Source organism: Pristiophorus japonicus, chromosome 4 (assembly GCF_044704955.1).
Source record: "Pristiophorus japonicus isolate sPriJap1 chromosome 4, sPriJap1.hap1, whole genome shotgun sequence".
Taxonomy (NCBI): Eukaryota; Metazoa; Chordata; class Chondrichthyes; family Pristiophoridae; genus Pristiophorus; species Pristiophorus japonicus.
This window is the reverse complement of record NC_091980.1, coordinates 296,189,527-296,212,880: the sequence shown is the minus strand read 5'-3', so window position 1 is coordinate 296,212,880 and position 23,354 is coordinate 296,189,527. Positions and strand designations below refer to the sequence as shown.

General features: G+C 46.1%; 1 protein-coding gene across 1 annotated transcript in view; it reads left to right on the top strand.

Annotated features, from left to right (window-relative positions):
• LOC139263465 (acetyl-coenzyme A synthetase 2-like, mitochondrial) overlaps positions 1-23,354 on the top strand; it is an 84,107-nt gene that overhangs the window by 33,495 nt on the left and 27,258 nt on the right. Inside the window, exons 6-7 of the mRNA XM_070879591.1 lie at positions 5,491-5,638; positions 17,537-17,674. Of these exons, the coding sequence (XP_070735692.1) occupies positions 5,491-5,638; positions 17,537-17,674 (286 nt within the window). The remainder of the gene's footprint in view (positions 1-5,490; positions 5,639-17,536; positions 17,675-23,354) is intronic.

The window sequence follows — 23,354 nt, the reverse complement described above, 5'->3', positions numbered from 1 at the left end:
GTGAAATGTCTGTACACCGACACTGCACCACAACACACTTCTCACTGAGGATTGACACTGGGTCACGGCCATCACATACTGAGGTGGGGAACCATGCGGCCGGCTAAAGAGAGGTCCTTTGGTCCATCTGTTGCTAAATCGGATGATGGAAATCTGAAATAAAAACAGAAAATGCCGACAATACTCAGCAGGTCAGGCAGCAACTGTGGTGAAACAGACAGAGGTCTCCACCTGGAACATTAACTTCTGTTTCTCTCTCCATATATGCCGCCTGACCTGTTGGGTTTTTCCGGTGTTTTCAGTTTTTAATTAAGGCTTATCTGTTGCCCTGGTTTTACCACATCAACAGCGGTTTGGCAAGAAGGTTTCCTCCTGTGGTCTTCGAGCCTACCACCGGGGGAGCTTGACGAGGATGATTGCAGTGATTGCTTTTCTTCCTCTCAGTGGGTAGAGGTAGATTGACAGAACAGAACAGACAATGGATTAATGAGGGGGGGGGGGGGAGGGGGGGTGTCATTGTCCATTCAGGGTGGGCTCCCAGAAATTGGGTCAGGGTCGTGGCAGGGTCAGGGTTGCAGGTGGAAACCCCCTCTGGGGACGGGGGGAAATCCAGGCACTGAGGGTGATTAAAGGTGAATTGTAGGTGCCTGTCAATTTCCAGCTCCTGGTCTCGGGGATACCAGAACTGCACGAAGTGTTCTAGATGGGGTCTAACCTAGTTCTTGTACAAAGACAAAGACCCTTTCTCGGGCAGGATGGAGGGAAATCCAAGCTTTACTGTTTAGGCTCACATCCAAAAATGCCCATTTTGGTGAAGTGTCAGAGGGCAACTTGAGCTCAGACAGGAGACCATGCCTTTAGTGAAGAGGAGGGGAGAGGACGGGAAACCACACCATTTAAAAAGAAAATAGTGTTACATTTCCAGGGATAAAAATTGTAGACAACAACAACAACAACTTGTATTTATATAGCGCCTTTAATCTAGTAAAACGTCCCAAGGGGCTTCACAGGAGTGTTATAAGACAAACATTTTGACACCGAGCCACATAAGAAGACATTACGGCAGATGACCAAAAGCTTGGTCAACAAGGTCTGTTTTAAGGAGCGTGTTAAAGGAGGAGAGAGAAGTAGAGAGATTTAGAGAGGGAGTTCCAGAGCTTAGGGCCCAGGCAGCTGAAGGCACGGCCACCAATGGTTGAGCGATTTATAATCAGGGATGCTCAAGAGGGCAGAATTAGAGGAGCGTAGATATCTCTGCAGCAGGGGAGTGGGGGGAGGAGATTACACCAATAGGGAGGGGCGAGGCCATGGAGAGATTTGAAAACAAGGATGAGAATTTTGAAATCGAGGCGTTGCTTAACTTGGAGCCACTGTAGGTCAGCGAGCACAGGGGTGATGGGCAAACGGGACTTGGTGCAAGTTAGGACACGGGCTGCCAAATTTTGGATGACCTCAAGTTTACTTAGTGTAGGATGTGGGAGTCCAGCCAGGAGTGCATTGGAATAGTCAAGTATGGAGGTAACAATGGCATGGATGAGGGCTTCAGCAGCGAATGAGCTGAGGCAACGGCAGGGACGGGCGATGCGACAGAGATGGAAATAGGTGGTTTTAGTTATGCTGCGGATATGAGGTCGTTAGCTCATTTCAGGGTCATATATGACCCTAAGGTTGCGATCAGTCTGGTTCAACCTCCGACAAATGCGAGGGAGAGGGATGGAGTCAGTGGCTGGGGAACGCAGTTTGTGGTGGGTACCGAAGCCAATGGCTTTGATCTTCCCAATGTTTAATTGGGAAGACAAAAAAAACCTCAGCAAATCCTTTTGCACTTCCTTCACTTCGTGATAATTAACTGAAACTATACGTACAGCCCTAAAGCTTATAGCCGGCGCATGGCCCGCTGAATGCGGTGGGCAGGTCACACCCTCCATCTGTTTCGTTTCTCGTGTTCAGAAGTAAGAAATGAATCGTCACTGAACGCGATTTAATGCTAAAATGTCAATAGGCACAAAAAATAAATTTTGGAATCAAGATTTGGCTATTACTTTTGTAGAAGGACGTCATGGTTTTGGATGTTTTAGAATGCTATTTCTGTCATCTCCTCCAGCCCCACAACCCAGCCCCACCAAGATATCTGCGCTCCTCTAATTCTGCCCTCTTGAGCATCCCTGATGATAATCGCTCAACCATCGTTGGCTGTGCCATCTGTTGCCTAGTCCCTAAGCCCTGGAACTCCCTGCCTACACCTCTCCACCTCTCTTTCCTCATTCAAGGCGCTCCTTAAAACCTACATTTTTGACCAAGCTTTTGGTCACCTGACCTAATTTCTCCTCATATGGCTCGGTGTCAAATATTTTTGTGTGTCCTCTAACACTCATGTGAAGCGTCTTGGGACATTTTACTGCATTAAAGGCGCTATATAAACACAATTTGTTGTTGCTGACTCGAGATTCACAAGCAAGCTCTCGACTCGGAGCTCCGACACGGCAAGCGAGCCCCAGGTGGGCAGAGGAAACGTTTCAAGGACACCCTCAAAGCCGCCTTGAAAAAGTGTAATATCTCCATCGACACCTGGGAATCTCTGGCCCAAGACTGCCCAAAATGGAGGAAGAGCATCTGGGAGGGCGCTGAACACCTCGAGTCTCCTCACCGAGAGCAAGCTGAAGCCAAGCGTCGACAGCGGAAGGAGCACATGTCAACCCAACCTCCCGTTCCTTCAACTGCCATTTGCCCCACCTGTGACAGAGACTGTAGGTCACCTGAGAACTCATTTCTAGTGTGGAAGCAAGTCATCCTCGCCTCCGAGGGACTGCCTATGATGATGATGAGGTATAGACAGAAAGCGGAACGTCACTGTAGGGTTGTAAAGTTAGGCTGTGACGGTTGTACTGCTGACGAGATCCAACACCGCCTCCAGTGTGCCAGTGCAACCTTCGGCCGCCTGAAAAATAGTGTTTGAAGACCAGGCCCTCAAAATTGTCACCAAGCTCATGGTCTATAGGGCTGTAGTAATACCCGCCCTCCTGTATGGCTCAGAAACATGGACCCATGTACAGCAGACACCTCAAGTCGCTGGAGAAATACCACCAATGATGTCTCCACAAGATCCTACAAATCCCTTGGGAGGACAGACGCACCAACATCAGCGTCCTCGGCCAGGCCAACATCCCCAGCATTGAAGCACTGACCACACTTGATCAGCTCCACTGGGCAGGCCACATCGTTCGCATGCCAGACACAAGACTCCCAAAGCAAGCGCTCTACTCGGAACTCCTTCGAGGCAAACGAGCCAAAGGTGGGCAGAGGAAATGTTACAGGGGCACCCTCGAAGCCTCCCTGATAAAGTGCGACACCCCCACTGACACCTGGGAGTTCCTGGCCAAAGACCGCCCTAAGTGAAGGGAGTGCATCCGGGAGGGCGCTGAGCACCTTGAGTCTCGTCGCCGAGAGCATGCAGAAATCAAGCACAGGCAGCGGAATGAGCATGCAGCAAACCAGTCCCACCCACCCTTCCCTTAATGACTATCTGTCCCTCCTGTGACAGAGACTGTGGTTCTCGTATTGGACTGTACAGCTACCTAAGAACTCGTATTAAGAGTGGGAGCAAGTCTTCCTTGATTCCGATGGACTGCCTATGATGATGATGTTGATGGGGTGTGGATAGAAAGCTGAAAAGTCAATAAGAAGTGAAGAAGGGTTGTAAAGAAAGGCTGTGGCGGTTGTACTACACAGTAGATGAAGGATTATCTGCCGGCTGCCTCGTACTTTGGAGTATAACGAACTGTAATTTTCTGTGTTACCCGCAGTCAGTGTTGAGTAGTGCAAGTTGTTAACCCGGCATCCATTAGAGATGATTAAATAGACAAGGGAATTGCACCTTTAATGAGGTGAGAACTTTGGAGTGAACACCCATTTCTGTCAGATCCACAGAGTCACTTAATACAATGTAAGTGCTAATCTTGCAATAATGGAAAATGATTTGCGTTTTCTGGCCTAAGGGGTGCAAGAACAGAGAGCCTGGGGTTGGGGGGTTTGTGCACACATCTTTGAAGGTGGCAGGATATGTTAGCAAAGCAATTAATAAAGCATATGGAATCCTGGGGTTTATAAATACAGGCACAGAGTACAAATATGTTAAACTTATAGAAAACACTAGTTCAGCCCCAGCTGGAGCATTGTGTCCGATTCTAGGCACCGCACTTTAGGAAGGATGTGAAGGCTTTGGAGAGGGTACAGAAGAGATTTACGAGACTGATTCCAGGGATGGGAGATTACAGTTACATGCATAGACTAGAGAAGCTGGGTTGTTCTCCTTAGACCAGAGGAGGACGCTATGGAAATTTTATAGAGGTGTTTAAAATCATGAAGGATTTAGATAGAGTAAATAAAGAGAACCTGTTTCCAGTGGCTGAAGAGTCGATAACAGAGGGCACAGATTTAAGGTGATTGGCAAAAGAACCAAAGGCGACATGAGGAAAAACGTTTTACGCCACGAGTGGTTAGGATTCGGAATGCATTGCCTGAAGGGCGGTGGATACAGATTCAATAGCAGCCTTCAAAAGGGAATTGAATACATACTTGAAGAAAAATTGCAGGGATATGGGGAAAGAACGGGAGAGTGGGACTAACTGCATTGCTGCTCGAAAGAGCTGGTGCAGACTCAATAGGCCGAATGGCCTCTTTGTGTGCTACACTAATCCATGATTCTATGAAATATATATACAGTATATATTTTTGGTGGTACATCCCAGAGGAGATGAAAGCAGAGGAGTGCATGCAACCAAATTCCATTAGTTTCTCAAAACCACAAGAGTTTTTGGAAATTTCATGGGTCAGCAAAACCGTTTTAGTTCCAAGAAGAAAAACTTGCATTTATATAGCACCTTTCATGACCACCAGACATCTCAAAGCGCTTTACAGCCAATGAAGCACTTTTTTGGAGTGTAGTCACTGTTGTAATGTGGGAAACGTGACGCTCAATCTCCACACAGCAAGCTCCCACAAACGGCAATGTGATAATGACCAGATAATCTGTTTTTTTTTTATATGTTGATTGAGGGATGAAGATTGGCCAGGACATGGGATATCTCCCCTGCTTTTCTTCGAAATAGTGCCGCAGGATCTTTTATGTCCACTTGAGAGAGTTGACGGGGCCTCGGCTTAGCATCTCATCTGAAAGACGGCACCTCCGATAGTGCAGCACTCCCTCAGCACTGCACTGGAGTGTCAGCCTAGATTTTTTGTGCTCAGGTTCCTGGAGTGGGACTTGAACCCACAACCTTCTGACTCAGAGGCGAGTATGCTACGCACTGAGCCACGGCTGACACAGTACAGGGATAAGGGGCAACATCAATCCAGGAAAAAAACCTGATTGGAATAGTTTTAAGATCTGGAAATTGGCCAGTGAAAGTCACCAAAATCTGACAATCAGAAGCTGCCTATGATTACTGTGTAGTGATCTGTGCTCACAATGTGACCTTTCTCCCCATCCAGTATGTGTTCGATTACCATGACGGTGATGTGTTTGGCTGTGTCGCGGACATTGGTTGGATCACTGGGCACAGCTACGTGGTGTATGGTCCTCTGTGCAATGGAGGAACCACAGTGCTGTTTGAGAGCACCCCTGTCTACCCCAACCCAGGTAATGACAACAAGAGCTTACTCATCTCTATCATCATAAGCAGTCCCTCGGAATCGAGGAAAACTTGCTTCCACTCTAAAAATGAGTTCTTAAGTGGCTGAACAGTCCAAAACAAGAACCACAGTCCCTGTCACAGTTGGGACAAATAGTCGTTGAGGGAAAGGGTGGGTGGGACAGGTTTGCCGCATGCTCTTTCCGCTGCCTGCGCTTGGTTTCTGCATACTCTCGGCGATGAGACGTGGCAGAAACCAAGCTCATCTCTATAGCGTCCTCATGTACAGACATCTCGAAGTACTCAGCACCCTCCCTCCCCGATTTTGAGAGTACGGAAATGCAGTGGTTCTGTTACTGGAGTAATAATCCAGAGAACACCAGTTCAAATTCCACTGTGGCATTTTGAGAATTTGAAATCAGTTTTTTTTAAATCTGGAGTGACCATGAAGCTCTCAGATTGTCGTAAAAAACCCAACAGGTTCACTCATGTTATTTCAGGGAGGGAAACCTGCTGACCTTACCCAGTGTAGCCTGTATTACCATCGTCGACTCCCTCCCCCCCCCCCCCCCAATCAATATCTGGGGGTCACCATTGACCAGAAACTCAACTGGACCAGCCACATAAATACTGCGGGTCAGAGGCTGGATATTCTGCGGCGAGTGTCTCACCTCCTGACTCCCCAAAACTTTCCCACCATCTACAAGGCACAAGTGAGGAATGTGATGGAATACTCTCCACTTGCCTGGATGAGTGCCGCTCCAACAGCACTCAAGCAGCTCGACACCATCCAGGACAAAGCAGGCCACTTGATTAGCATCCCATCCACCACCTTAAACATTCACTCCCTCCACCACCGGTGCACCGTGGCTGCAGTGTGTACCATCTACAAGATGCACTGCAGCAACTCACCAAGGCGTCTACGGCAGCACCTCCCAAACCCGCGACCTCTACCACCTAGAAGAACAAAGGCAGCAGGGGCATGGGAACACCACCACGTCCAAGTTCCCCTCCAAGTCTCACACCATCCTGACTTGGAAATATATCGTCGATCCTTTGTCGTCGCTGGATCAAAATCCTGGAACTCTCTAACAGCACTGTGGGAGTACCTTCACCACACGGACTGCAGTGGTTCAAGAAGGTGGCTCACCTCCACCTTCTCGAGGGGCAATTGGGGATGGGCAATAAATGCTGGCCTTGCCAGCGATGCCCGCATCCCAGGAATGAAAAAAAAATGTGACTCAGGTCCCACACTGATATGGTCGACTCTTAACTGCCCTCTGAAGTGGCCTAGCATGTCACTCAGTTGTATCAAACTGTTACAGTGGTCTAAGCAGAGGCAGCCCACCACCATCGCCTGAGGGATGGACAATAAGTCCCAGCCTTGCCACATCCCGAGAATTTTTTTTTTTTAAAGTATTGATGTGAAAAATGTCCGAGTAACTTGGGAGTCTAGCCGAGATCGAGAGCACTGAACCCAAGTGGTGTGAGACCCCTTCGAGAAGCCATCTCACCGTTTTGCGTTCACGCTGTCCATAGTATTAAAAGTACCTCGGTGGATAAGTTGGAACTTTTAAAACTTTGAACGGGACCTTTTGGCTGTTAGGACAAAGCGAGTTGCTCCCAACATTAAACATGAGCTGCCGGGGAGGGGGCTGGAGGTGGCGGGGCAGGGGAGGAGGGATGGCAGCAGAGCTGTGCATAGCAGCCAAGACACAGGTGGACACTGGCCTGCAACATAACCAGGGCTCAAGCATCTGAGCATGGCAGCCAATAGATACCTGCCTCAGACCGATGGCTGCTGTCCAATCACAACCCAGATGCTGTGTGCGCTGAGTAACTGATGCAGGCAGTCGTGGTTATAGTCGTCTCTGTCTCTGCCTGATAAGGTTACGAGATAATTCATTAGATTCTCTTCCTTTTGAAAAGGGGACCGTGTAAAATATATTGTAAAACTGAGGGACGGCGGAGCTGCTATTGGGGGGAAAAAAAGGACCATTTATAAAATAGTGTTAATGTATCGGATGAGGGAAAACCAGAATATTACTTCACAGTAAGTCAGAAGAGTAGAAACCGAGGCTATAAATAATAATTGGTGAAAAGGAAATTAGAGGTTGTGGAATTCTTTAAGGTTCCCCAGGTCTGCCGTTGGGTGCTACCGTACCCCTCATCGTCTCATATCGACATATCATACCAGCTGAAATTTCAGAGTGAGGCATGTCCAGATCCTAACTACTCGCTGCATAAAAAAGCTTTGCCTTATGTCACCTTTGGTTCTTCTGCCAACCAGCTTAAATCTTTGTCCTCAATTCTCGACCCTTCCGCAAATGGGAACAATTCCTCTCTAATCTGTCTGGACCCCTCTTGATTTTGAACACACCCATCAAATCTCCTCTCGCTCTTCTCTGCACTAAGGAGAACAAACTCAGCTTCTCTAGTCTGTCCATGTAACTGAAGTGACGTCAATATTTCCTGCTGTGTGTTCTATTTTGAATGAGAGAATAGAGCCCTACTGAGCTGGCCAAGAACCATACCAGTGAATTATGTACATTGTGGTAATTGATTAACAAAATAATATACTTGTTTATTGACTCTTCTGTTCTTTTCTTGAGCCTGTGAATGACCTCTGATCATAATCTGATATCCCTCTGCCCAAAAGTTTTAACACAAGATAACACTTTAGTTAAAATAACATCGAGGAATGTCAGATGAACGTGATTGGGAGTTAGTGAGCTCACAGCTCGGCATTGGCCCCACGATTCACTGATAATATAATGGTATATGTTACGTTTAGAATAACTCCACAAGACTGTACATCTTAAGCTCAAACTGTTGTGACCATGGTCTCTTTATTGTAACTCCAGAGTGAGGAGACAGCATGGTAGACTGCCTTTTATAACCTGCTTGCCCGGGGTGTGCAGGTGACCCTTGGGTTTCCCACAGGTGCGCCCCCTGGTGGCAAGTCTTAGACATTGGTAGTGTTTACATACATAACAGTATATGTAGTAGAAAAATAACTCTTCATTAGAAACTGTGGCAGAGGCTGACAATCTGCATCACGTGATGCCTGCTCATATCGCCCTGACCTTGTGTGACTTGTCAACTGGTGCTTTGAGATCGGAGATCTCTGGCCTACAAAAGTCGGTGTGCCTCTCCACTGCACCTCTGCATGGAGCTCAGTTCCTTGATTGCAGACGTGTAATGCAGAGTTAACCATTAGATAATGTCGACTATGACATGCTAGTTCGCCTTGTCCACATGCTCAAGGCTTTCAAGCTTTTCACACCGGGAGACCACTTTCGGGCATTTGGTCGTCACCTTGACCACCAGCATTGAAGTACTGACCACATTTGATCAGCTATGCTGGGCGGGCCACATTGTTCGCATGCCAGACACGAGACTCCCAAAGCAAGCGCTCTACTCTGAACTCCTTCATGGCAAACGAGCCAAAGGTGGGCAGAGGAAACGTTACAAGGCCACCCTCAAAGCCTCCCTGATAAAGTGCAACATTCCCACCGACACCTGGGAGTCCCTGGCCGAAGACCGCCCTAAGTGGAGGAAGTGCATCCGGGAGGGTGCTGAGCACCTAGAGTCTCATCGGCGAGAGCATGCAGAAAGCAAGCGCAGGCAGCGGAAAGAGTGTGCGGCAAACCAGTCCCACCTACCCTTTCCCGCAACGACTATCTGTCCCACCTGTGACAGGGACTGTGGTTCTCGTGCTGTTCAGCCACCTAAGGACTCATTTTTAGAGTGGAAGCAAGTCTTCCTCGATTCCGAGGGACTGACTATGAAATGATGAGTTCACCTTGTCCACCTGCTCGAGGCTTTCAAGCTTTTCAGACCGGGGGGGCCCACTTTTGGGCATTCAGTCGTCGTCTTGATGACATTAGCTGGCAAGTTCCCGGTGAACGAGCACACACAGGGAGACCACTTGTAGGTTGGCATCAGCAGAGGTCACTGGCCTCGACCTCCCTCGAAGACAGTGGGCAGCGCTCAACCTATGTGCACAGGGCACGGACGATGCACCACCTGCTCCACACGTGGAAGATGAGGGATGACCCAAAGTGCGACTGTGGCCGAGAGTCCCAGACCATGGAACGCATCACATCGACCTGCCCACAAAGGGGAGGGGCCTCATTCCTCCACTCAGCATCTCAGTAGGCCATCGAATGGAGAGCCAAACTGGACTTCCCATTATAAGCTTTTCCTGCCATATGAAACAACAACAACAACCACCTTGTTCACAACAGTAGACCCAAAGGACACGGCCTGATCTGGAGGGGGGAACGGGGTAAATTAAAAACGAACCTACAGGAAACAATGGGATCAATACCTCACCCACCCGTTGGGGAACTGGTGGGATCGGGTGCCTTGCTGGTTTTACCCCCCCGCCCAGTTTTACTCTCCATTGAAGTCAGTGGAAAGTAATATTGGGCGGGAGTGGTGGGGCGGATAAAACTAGGGTTGCACCTGATACTGTGGCTTTTCCACCGGGCGACTTAGGTTAAAATTGCCCCCAGTATTTCAGTGAGTGAGCAGTCAATCTATGGAATAGATTCCCAAGGGAGATGATGGAAGCAGCTCGTGTTGATCCATCCCAATGCAAATTAGATAGATTTCTTTCAGAAAATAGCATTTTGTGATAGTGTAGGAGTAATTTGAGACATGATGTGCAGGGAGTGTAGAATGCTTGGGAGGAACAAGTGACTTTGCACCACTGAGGGTTTCCCTCGGCTCGTGTCTGGGTCTGTTGTAGACATAGATAGAGATTGATAAGATTAGTTTTAAAAACTCCATTATAGTTGTATCATAAGAACATAAGAATTAGGAGCAGGAGTAGGCCCTATGACCCTTCCAGCCTATTCCTCCATTCAATAAGATCACGGCTGATCTTCAACCTCAACTCCACTTTCCCGCCCGATCTCCATATCCCATGATTCCCCTAGATTCCAAAAATCTATCTATTTCAGCCTTGAATATACTCGGAGACTCAGCATCCACAGCCCTCTGGGGCAAAGAATTACAAAGATTCACAACCCTCTGAGTGAAGAAATTCCTCCTCATCTCGGTCTTAAATGGCCGACCCCTTATGGCAGATAGAGTATAATGTTGGAAAGTGTGGGGTCATGCACTTTGGCAGAAAAAAAATCAAAGAGCAAGTTATTATTTAAAATGGAGAAAGATTGCAAAGTGCCGCAGTACAGCGGGACCTGGGGGTACTTGTGCATGAAACACAAAAGGATAGTATGCAGGTACAGCAAGTGATCAGATAGACCAATGGTATCTTGGCCTTTATTGCAAAGGGGATGGAGGATAAAAGCAGGGAAGTCTTGCTACAGCTATATAAGGTATTGGTGAGGCCACACCTGGAATACTGTGTGCAGTTTTGGTTTCTATATTTACAAAAGGATATACTTGTTTCAGAGGCAGTTCAGAGGAGGTTCACTAGATTGATTCTGGGGATGAGGGGTTAACTTATGAGGAAAGGTTGAGTAGGTTGGGCCTCTACTCATTGGAATTCAGAAGAACGAGAGGTGATCTTATCGAAACGTATAAGATTATGAGGGGTGTTGACAAGGTGGATGCAGAGAGGATGTTTCCACTGATGGGGGAGACTAGAACTAGAGGGCATAATCTTAGAATAAGGGGCCGACCATTTAAAACAGAGATGAGGAGAAATTTCTTCTCAGAGGGTTGTAAATCTGTGGAATTCGCTGCCTCAGAGAGCTGTGGAAACTGGGACATTGAATAAATTTAAGACAGAAATAGACAGTTTCTTAAACGATAAGGGGTTATGGGGAGCGGGCAGGGAAATGGAGCTAAAGCCATGATCAGATCAGCCATGATCTTATTGAATGATGGGGCAGGCTCGAGGGGCCGTATGGTCTACTCCTGTTCCTATTTCTTAAGTTCTTGTAATGTCTGCAAGCTGGTAATGTTTGTAGCGCCACACTGTGGATGTGGACATATTGGGTACTGCAATTGCAGAGTTAATGATTAAACAGAACCAGGCAGGTTCCGGTAGCTTCCGAGAGAGCTGCCTACCATGTTAGAAGCTGTGTGTACTGTGCTCTGTGAATATATCACATTTGGCAGCGAGATGGGATTTTTCAGATGATTTAAAGCTTAAATTTTGTTGGGGAAGGATTCAGCCAGCCGACAGAGACTTTGGAAGTTTCTGTCTTTGGAAAAAAGCTACAAAAATCCGAGGTAAAATACAGCACACGGTGTGAACTGCGAGAGATTAAAATGGCAGGTGTAATCGGACATTTGGGGAATATAGACACAACCGGGAACGTTTCAAAGCGTATGTGGATCGGCTAGAAATGTATTTCACTGCAAATAATATAATCGAAGTTCCAGACAATGCAGTCAAGAACCGGGCTGTGTTGGAACGTAAGAGAGTGATCTTCTTATCGGCGACAGGTCCGGCATTATATGACACCCTTGTAAATCTGCTTGTGCCTGACGAGCCAAAGTACACAACACTTAACGAGATTTTAACGAAGCTGGAGCAGCATTATAACCCCAAACCGTTAGAAATTGCTGAAAGCTATCGTTTCAGGATTCGGAATCAAAAGACTGATGGAAGTATCAGTAATTACATTGTAGCATTAAAAAAGCTATCGATGCACTGTAATTTTGGAAACTTTCAAAACCGCACATTACAGGATCGTTTTGTTTGTGGGGTGAAAAATGATGCGATCAGAAGGAAGTTATTGACGATGGGTGACTTGACTTTTGAGGTTGCTTGTCAGACAGCGAGATCGATGGACATGGTCGAACAATATTCCCGAGAATTAAATAATAATTACGGTCGTCAGTCAACCGAGGTAAATCACCTGCAGGTTCAAAGTAAAAGACGGTGGGGGCCCAAAGTCTCAGAAACTGGAAATTCTAACAGAGTGTTGAAGTCGTGCTATATGTGCCTGGGACAATACATTGCTCAAAGTTGTCCATATGTGAAGGCAGAGTGTTTCTTCTGCAGAAAGACTGGGCATCTTGCGAAGGCATGCCGACTGAAGGGTAAACCAGCTTTTAAAGCTATGAGTCCAGCGTTCAAAACTATGAGTAGAAATCCCAAGAGACTACATAGCATGGAAGAACAACAACAGGACGAGGAGATGTTAGAGTTACACATCATCAGGAGCACGAGGTTAACGGACAGCGATTCGTAAAGCATCAAAATCCACATAGATGTTGGAGGATTCAAGATACCAATGGAAATTGACACGGGTGCATCTGTGAGTGTAGTACCGGAGTCACTGTACCTCGACAAATTGCGTGATTTCCAACTGGAGAAATCCAAGATAGAGCTGCGAGGCTACTCGGGAGAGAAAATTCCTGTGGTAGGTCATAACACCGTACTGGTGAAATATAAAGATCAATTTCAGAACTTGCCTCTAATAGTAGTGAAAGGAGACAAACCTGCCTTACTAGGAAGAAATTGGTTGAGCTCACTGAAGCTGGATTGGAGTAAGATTTTCTGTGTGGAAGCGAGATTTTCATCAATGGATGAGGTTATCAAACAGTATCCGAAGGTGTTCTGCGAAACGGGCAGTCCAATCCAAGGCTTCAAGACGAGTGATGGTACAGCAGAACGCTAGATCGGTTTACTACAAGCCACGTTCCGTACCGTATGCACTCAAGGCGAAAGTTGAGCAAGAACTCAAAAGACTAGAGACTGAGAACCATTGTTTGTAAAATAGATCGATGTAATTGGGCTACACCCATTGTTGTTGTACCTAAGTCCGATGGTAAGGTAAGATTGTGTGGTGATTATAAAGTAACCGTAAACCATGTTCTAGCGGGTAATGTCCCCAATACATTGCCGAATATAGAAGATTTGTTCACAACACTGACAGATGGTCAGATCTTCTCAAAGTTGGATCTTACGAATGCCTACTTACAGCTTGAACTAGATGAGGAGTCCAAGTCATGTTTGATTATAAATACTCATCTAGGCCTATATCAATTTAATAGGCTACCGTTTGGAGTGTCTTCCGCCCCTGCCATATTCCAAGGGGTGATGAATCAGATTTTGCAAGGTATTGAAGGGGCAGTATGTTATTTGGATGACATATTAATTTCTGCATCAAATAGTCAAATTCATAACACATTGAATGAAGTCCTCAAGTGACTAGAGAAGCACAGAGTACGAGTGTCTGCTTGTAAGTGTGAGTTATTTAGGGTACAGAGTGGACAAAGATGGTTTACATCCAACCATAGAAAAATTGGATGCAATTAGAAATGCACCCACTCCCAGGAATGTCACTGAACTTCGTTCATTCTTGGGTCTTTTGAACTATTATGGGAAGTTCCTACCAAATTTGGCTACAGGAGTACATCCACTGAATGAACTTTTGAAAAAACAGGTGCATTGGAAGTGGTCAAAAGAATGCGATATGCCATTCAAGGAGTGTAAAAGCAAATTGGTAAAGAGCACCATGTTAGTTTATTATGACATATCTAAGGAGATTAAGCTAGCATGTGATGCCTCTCCGTATGGAGTTGGGGCAGTAATCTCTCATGTATTAAGTAGTGGGGAGGAGAGACCAATTGCTTTTGCTTCACGCACTCTTAGTGCCAGTGAAGAGTAATTATGCGAAGCTTTGACATTAATTTTTGGGGTCAAGAAGTTTCACAAATACTTGTATGGTCGTAAGTTTACCATCGTTATGGACCATAAGCCCCTACCAGCAATCCTCCATCCAAAGTCCCCAGTTCCAACATTAGTTGCAGCCCGAATGCAGAGATGGGCTTTGATTTTGTCAGCATATACATATGATATTGAATACAGACGATCAGCTGATCACAATAATGCTGATGCAATGTCTAGATTGCCTTCCCCATCACAAGTTACACCCAATAGGGAAGAAGTGTTTTATTTTTCATACATTGATGAACTGCCAGTCACAGCTGAAGAGATTGGTAGAGCAACCAAACATGACCCAGTGATGTCAAAGGTGTATGAGTATATTGCAAATGGATGGCCAAACCAGATAACAGGCAAAGATACACATCCATTCTTCATTCATAGGAATGAATTATCAGTTGATAAAGATAGTATCATGGGTGCAAGAATGGTTATACCAAATAAATTCAGGTCCAAATTATTATTACCTGGGAATGTGCTTGACCAAAAGTTTTGCACGCAGTTATTTATGGTGGCCAGATCTTGATAAAGATATAGAGTATATCGTGAGTCAGTGTACGACATGTCAATCGGTAAGCAAGCAACCACCATCAGTACCATTACAGCCATGAAAATGGCCTCCCAGGGTGTACAAAGGCTACATATTGATTTTGCTGAGTTAGAAGGACAACAATTGTTCATTGTGATAGCCATTCGAAGTAGGTTGAGGTGTTTCCAATGTGGAAAATAACAACAAGTAAAACATTGGACATTTTGCGAAAATTATTTTCTTCATTTGGCCTCCCTGACGAGATTGTTTCGGATAATGGACCACAATTTCGTTCAGAAGAATTTGCACAATTCACGAGCAAAAATGGTGTGAAACATACCAAGGTTCCACCATACCATTCTGCTTCGAATGGTGCAGCAGAGCGCACTGTACAAATTGTAAAACGTGCCCTCATAAAACAAATGTCAGATCCAAATCCAAGGAAATGACAGTTGTCAGAGTTGTTTCTCAAACGACAGCCGCGAACCAGATTCTCGTTGTTAAAGCCAAATTTGGCACAGTCCGTAGAAGAGACACAATTAAGACAAAGAGAATCATGATAGAGGTAGAGTAAAAGAGAGAAGTGTGAAATTAAACCAGAAGGTGAGAGTGAAGAACCATCACCATAAATGATTAAAGTGGTTACTAGGAAGAGTGGTGAAGATATGTGGTCCTCGCACATATTTGGTAAAGATGTTTGATAATGGACAGGTTAGGTTTGTTCATATTGATATTTTATCTACAGACATGGGAGGAGTTGAAGGTGGGAATGATTCAATTATTTCTGACTCATCAGATAGTTTTGATACACCAGTAGCAAATCCTAAATCCAATGTACTGGAAACAAATCCAGGAGAGAATCAGAATGTAAGTCTGAGTCCGAGTCACGAAAACAAAGAGCCTGAAGTTAGAGTGAGTTCAAATGAAAATCAAGGAAATTCCGTGGAGGAAAATGTTCCTCAGGATGAGCCCCGAATGAGTGTGAAATCGACACCATGTTTGGAAGGTTCTGTTCGAGAGCGAAGGTATCCTCTTTGAAACAGAAAACAAGTGGTAAAGTTAAATTTCTAAATATGGAAAAAAAAAGTCTATATCCTGTGTTATGTATAAAAATGAAAGTTATGTATGATGTTTGTTATAATAACTTCGTCATTAACGAGGGAGAAGTGTAATGTCTGTAAGCTTGTAATGTTTGTAGCTCCACACTGTGGATGTGGATGTGGATGTATTGTGTACTGCAAGTGCAGGGTTAATAATAAACAAAACCAAGCAGATTCCGGAGACTTCTGAGAGAGCTGCCTGTCATGTTAGAAGCTGTGTGTACTGTGCTCTGTGAATATATCACATTTCTTATGTTCTTATCCTGAGACTGTGCCCCCTAGTTCTAGACACTCCAGCCAGGGAAACAACCTCTCAGCATCTACCCTGTCTATCCCCTTCAGAATCTTGTCTATTTCAATGAGATCATCTCTCATTCTTCTAAACTCCAGAGAATATCGGCCCAATCTACTCAATCGCTCATGCGATTACCAGAATGGGAGAAGGCGAGCTAGATGCACCTCAGTCTTTTTTCATCTAGCAATCCCTATGTTCCAGCACTTGCTGGGCAGAGTTACGGCAGTTTGCGTCAGGCTGGAGGGGATCTGCTGGTACTCGGCACAATTTCTTCAAGTGCTCCCAGCAGTGACTAGCTGTGTGGGACAGCTGCCTGCTACTACACTCGACTCTCTGACTGTGCCAAAAATAACTTAAAAGAACCCTTTTCCAGCTCGGTGAATTTGCCGAATGAGCAGCTGACTCACATCCAGCAGGAAGGTTTTAGGCTCATTTCCTGGTCTGTGTTGATAGCTGATCTAAGGACGGGCAGCAGTAGGGGGCATGGCATTCAGCCTCAGCATACTTGGGGCAGGAAACCTACTCTCGATCACTGTCCAACCGCCACGGCAACTTGCGATTCTGTAAAACAAAAACAAAGACTTGCATTGATATAGCACCTTTCATGACCACTGGACGTCTCAAAGTGCTTTCAAAGCATTGAAGAACTTTTTGAAATGTTGTCACTTTTGTAATGTAGGAAACACAGCAGCAAATTTGCGCACAGCAAGCTCCCATAAACAGCCATAGGATGACAACCAGATAATCTGCTTTTGTCATGTTGATTGAGCGATAAATATTGGCCAGGACACTGGGGATAACTCCCCTGCTCTTCTTTGAAATAGTGCCATGGGATATTTTACGTCCAGCTGAGAGAGCAGACAGGGCCTCGGTTTAACGTCTCATCCAAAAAATGGCACCTCCGACATTGCAGCACTCTTTCAGCCCTGCACTGGAGGGTCAGCCTGGATTGTTGTGCTCAAGTCCCTGGAGTGGGACTTGAACCCACGACCTTCTGATGATGGAGCTACCAACTGAGCCACAGCAGATGCCTGCAACATAGACATGCATTCCCAAAGTATATCACAGACAGAAAAGATCTCTGTCCAGTGAGCTGGGAGTCCATGTGCTGAGGCTGGAATCGGCTTTGGTTATGATCTTCCTGGGGTTGAATAGCCCCGGCAGCACTCATTGTGAATAATGGCCATTTGGGTGAGGTACTGGAGGGTGCCCAGAGCCCCCAGCTCCTTCCCTCCCAGCAAAGGCTTTAGAACAGGAGAAAATTGTGCTGAGGTTAAACGCGATGTCATCACTTGCTAAGCAGCTGTATTTCTGCCCTGTGTTTAGGCCGTTACTGGGAGACCGTTGAAAGGTTAAAGATCAACCAGTTCTACGGAGCGCCCACGGCAATCCGACTCCTATTGAAGTACGGAGACGAGTGGGTGAAGGCACACGACCGATCCTCGCTGAAAACACTGGGCTCAGGTCAGTACGCGACTTGTCAGTGTACGATGCGCGGTGGAAACTTGCGTTTGGCCATCGGAGGCGTTGCTGTTCAACGTTGCCCTGCTCGGGGGAACAGTGCTGTGCAGCACCACCTGCAGGGTGGGAGGGACCAGCAGAGGGAGCATCCACATACGCCCCGCTCACTTCATGGAACTCCCCAGGGGAGGTGCTCGGAGGCAGGTCACTCGCCAGCTCTGTCAGTCTGGCTGTGGGCAGAGGCACCGAAGATCGATCAAAGGGGGAGGAGTGAACTGATCCCTGCTACAGTCTGACTGCAGTCAGGGGGGAAGCGCCAGTCGACCCCCCCCCCCCCCGAGCCAGTACAGCAGTGTGCTCAGGCAATGCTACACATGTACTGCTGGCTATAGTCCTCGTGCTCCTGTCACCCGGCTTGTTGGAATAGTGTGGGAGCAGATCCCAATAGGTCAATGAATCATCGAATCGTACAGCAGCGAAGGAGGCCATTTGCCCCCATCATGCCACTGCCGGCTCATTCAAAGAGCTATTCAATTAGTCCCACTTCCCTGCTCTTTCCCCATCGCCCTGGAGATTTTTTCCTTTTATTTATTATTATTTATAAATATTAAGTATTTATCCAATTCCCTTTTGAAAGTTACTATCGAATCTGCTTCCACTGGCCATTCAGGCTTTGCATTCCAGATCGTAACAACTCGCTGCGTAAAATAAATCTCCTCATTTCCCTCTTGTCTTTTTTGACAAACATGTTAAATCTGTGACCTCTGGTTACCGATCCTCCTGGAAACATAGAAACATAGAAAATAGTTGCAGGAGTAGGCCATTCGGCCCTTCGAGCCTGCACCACCATTCAATAAGATCATGGCTGATCATTCACCTCAGTACCCCTTTCCTGCTTTCTCTCCATACCCCTTGATCCCTTTAGCTGTAAGAACCATATCTAACTCCCTCTTGAATATATCCAGTGAACTGGCATCAACAACGCTCTGCGGCAGGGAATTCCACAGGTTAACAACTCTCTGAGTGAAGAAGTTTCTCCTCATCTCAGCCCTAAATGGCTTACCCCTTATCCTTAGACTATGTCCCCTGGTTCTGGACTTCCCCAACATCGGGAACATTCTTCCTGCATCTAACCTGTCCCGTCTCGTCAGAATTTTATACGTTTCTATGAGATCCCCTCTCATCCTTCTAAATTCCAATGTATAAAGGCCCAGTTGATCCAGTCTCTCCTCATATGTCAGTCCTGCCATCCCGAGAATCAGTCTGGTGAACCTTCGCTACACTCCCTCAATAGCAAGAACATCCTTCCTCAGATTAGGAGACCAAAACTGAACACAATATTCCAGTTGAGGCTTCACCAAGGCCCTGTACAACTGCAGTAAGACCTCCCTGCTGCTACACTCAAATCCCCTAGCTATGAAGGCCAACATACCATTTGCTGCCTTCACCACCTGCTGTACCTGTATGCCAACTTTCAATGACTGATGTACCATGACACCCAGGCCTCGTTGCCCCTCCTTTTCCTAATCTGCCGCCATTCTCCTGCCACTGGAAACCGTTTCTCCTTATTTACGCTATCAAAACCCTTCAGAATTTTGAACACCTCTTTCAAATCTCCTCTGAATCTTCTCTGCTCCATAACCGCAGCTTCTCCAGTCTCTCCACGTAACGGAAGTCCCTCATCCCTGGAACCATTCTGGTCAATCTCCTCTGCACTCCAAGGCCTTGACATCCTTCCTAAAATGTGGCGCCCAGAATTGGACGCAATGCTGCAGCTGAGGCCTAACCAGTGATTTTATAAAAGTTTATCATAACTTCTGTTTTTATGGTCAATCACTGAGGTTGGCTGAGTGCTTCGGCAGTGCCATTAAACTTGTAACGTTACATCTCCTTCAGAGTGTTTCACAGTGCAGAGGTCTAACTCTTTTAACTGAACTCTTAAGGAGTGTCAACAATCCAAAACAGTCAAACCCAAGTGCCCCTTTTTAGAGGGACACAACTAATAAAACCCAAATCGTACAAAAGAAAGGAAACTTATAGAATGGAATCATAGAATGGTTACAGCACAGAAGGACCCGTTGAGCCTGTGCCGGCTCTCTGCAGGAGCGCGTTAGCTAGTCCCACCCCGCCCCCCCTGCTCTTTCCCCTGAATTATTTTTCCTTCAGGTACTCCCAATTCTCTTTTGAAAGCCTCAATTATATTCGCCTCCACCACCCTTCCAGGCAGTGCATTCCAGATCCGAACCACTCGCTGCGTAAGTAAGTTCTTCTGCCAATCACCTTAAATCTGTGCCATCTGGTTCTTGACCCTTCCACCAATGGAAACAGTTTAGAAACATAGAAAATAGTTGCAGGAGTAGGCCATTCGGCCCTTCAAACCTGCACCACCATTCAATAAGATCATGGCTGTTCATTCACCTCAGTACCCCTTTCCTGCTTTCTCTCCATACCCCTTGATCCCTTTAGCCGTAAGGGCCATATCTACCTCCCTCTTGAATATATCCAATGAACTGACATAACAACTCTCTGCGGTAGGGAATTCCACAGGTTAACAACTTTGAGTGAAGAAGTTTCTCCTCATCTCAGTCCTAAATGGCTTAGCCTTTATCCTTAGACTGTGTCCCCTGGTTCTGGACTTCCCCAACACCAGGAACATTCTTCCTGCATCTAACCTGTCCCGTCCCGTCAGAATTTTATATGTTTCTATGAGATCCGCTCTCATCCTTCTAAACTCCAGTGAATACAGGCCTAGTTGATCCAGTCTCTCCTCATATGTCAGTCCTGCCATCCCAGGAATCAGTCTGGTGAACCTTCGCTGCACTCCCTCAATAGCAAGAACGTCCTTCCTCAGATTAGGAGATCAAAACTGAACAAAATATTCCAGGTAAGCCTCCCTAAGGCCCTGTACAACTGCAGTAAGACCTCCCTGCTCCTATACTTAAATCCCCTAGCTATGAAGGCCAACATACCATTTGCCGCCTTCACCGCCTGTTGAACCTGCATGCCAACTTTCAATGACTGATGTACCATGACACCCAGGTCTCGCTGCACCTCCTCTTTTCCTAATCTGCCGCCATTCAGATAATATTCTGCCTTCATGTTTTTGCCACCAAAGTAGATAACCTCACATTTATCTACATTATACTGCATCTGCCACTCGTTTGTCCACTCGCTTAACCTGTCCAAGTCACCCTGCAGCCTTTTAGCGTCCTCCTCACAGCTCACACTGCCACCCAGCTTAGTGTCATCTGCAAACTTGGAGATATTACACTCAATTCCCTCATCCAAATCATTAATGTATATTGTAAATAGCTGGGGTCCCAGCACTGAGCCCTGCGGTACCCCACTAGTCACTACCTGCCATTCTGAAAAGGACCTGTTTATCCTGACACTCTGCTTCCTGTCTGCCAACCAGTTCTCTATCCACGTCAGTACATTACCCCCAATACCATGTGCTTTAATTTTGCACACCAATCTCTTGTGTGGGACCTTGTCTTTTGAAAGTCCAAATATACCACATCCACTTCTTTTCCCTTATCCACTCTACTAGTTACATCCTCAAAAAATTCTATCAGATTTGTCAAGCAGGATTTCCCTTTCATAAATCCATGCTGACTTGGACCGATCCCATCACTGCTTTCCAAATGCGCTGCTATTTCATCTTTAATAATTGACTCCAACATTTTCCCCACTACTGATGTCAGGCTAACCGGTCTATAATTACCCGTTTTCTCTCTCCCTCCTTTCTTAAAAAGTGGTGGTACATTTGCTACACTCCAGTCCATAGGAACTGATCCAGAGTCGATAGATTGTTGGAAAATGATCACCAATGCATCCACTATTTCTAGGGCTACTTCCTTAAGTACTTTGGGATGCAGACTATCAGGCCCTGGGGATTTATTGGTCTTCAATCCCATCAATTTCCCCAACACCACTTCCCGCCTAATAAGGATTTCCTTCAGTTCCTCCTTCTCACTAGACCCTCTGTCCCCTTGTATTTCCGGAAGGTTATTTGTGTCTTCCTTCGTGAAGACAGAACCAAAGTACTTGTTTAACTGGTCTGCCATTTCTTTGTTCCCCATTATAAATTCACCTGAGTCCGACTGCAAGGGACCTACGTTTGTCTTCACTAATCTTTTTCTCTTCACATATCTATAGAAGCTTTTGCAGTCAGTTTTTATGTTCCCGGCAAGCTTCCTCTCGTACTCTATTTTCCCTCTCCTAATTAAACCCTTTGTCCTCCTCTGCTGAATTTCTCCCAGTCCTCAGGTTTGCTGCTTTTTCTTGCCAATTTATATGCCTCTTCCTTGGATCTAACATTATCCTTAATTTCCCTTGTTAGCCACAGTTGAGCCACCTTCCCTGTTTTATTTTTACTCCAGACAGGGATGTACAATTGTTGAAGTTCATCCATGTGATCTATAAATGTTTGCCATTGCCTATCCACTGTCAACCCTTTAAGTATCGTTTGCCAGTTTATTCCAGCCAATTCACGCCTCATACCGTCGAAGTTAGCTTTCCTTAAGTTCAGGACCCTAGTTTCTGAATTAACTGTGTCACTCTCCATCTTAATAAAGAATTCTACCATATTATGGTCAGTCTTCCCCAAGGGGCATCGCACAACAAGATTGCTAATTAGTCCCTTCTCATTACACATCACCCAGTCTAGGATGGCCAGCTCTCTAGTTGGTTCCTCGACATATTGGTCAAGAAAACCATCCCTAATACACTCCAGGAAATCCTCCTCCATCGCATTGCTAACAGTTTGGTTAGCCCAATCAATATGTAAATTAAAGTCGCCCATGATAACTGCTGTACCTTTTATTGCACACTTCCCTTATTTCTTGTTTGATGCTGCCCCCAACCTCTCACTACTACTGTTTGGTGGCCTGTACACAACTCCCACCAGCGTTTTCTGCCCTTTGGAATTCTGCAGCTCCACCCATACCGATTCTACATCATCCAAGCCAATGTCCTTCCTTACTATTGCATTAATTTCCTCTTTAACCAGCAATGCCACCCCGCCTTCTTTTCCTTTCTGTCTATCCTTCCTAAATGTTGAATACCCCTGGATGTTGAGTTCCCAGTCTTGATCACCCTGGAGCCATGTCTCTGTGACGCCAATTACATCATATCCGTTAACTACTATCTGCGCAGTTAATTCATCCACCTTATTCCGAATACTCCTCGCATTGAGGCACAGAGCCTTCAGGCTTGTCTTTTTAACACACTTTGCCCCTTTAGAATTTTGCTGTAATGTGGCCCTTTTTGTTTTTTGCCTTGGGTTTCTCTGCCCTCCACTTTTACTATTCTCCTTTCTATCTTTAGTTTAACTCCTCCCCAACAGCTCTACAAACACTCCACCTAGGACATTGGTTCCAGTCCTGCCCAGATGCAGACCGTCCGGTTTGTACTGGTCCCACCTCCCCCAGAACCGGTTCCAATGTCCCAGGAATTTGAATCCCTCCCTTCTGCACCACTCCTCAAGCCACGTATTCATCTGAGCTATTCTGCGATTCCTACTCTGACTAGCACATGGCACTGGTAGCAATCCTGAGATTACTACTTTTGAGGTCCTACTTTTTAATTTAGCTCCTAGCTCCCTAAATTCATCTTGTAGGACCTCATCCTGTTTTTTACCTATATCGTTGGTACCTATATGCACCACGACAACTGGCTGTTC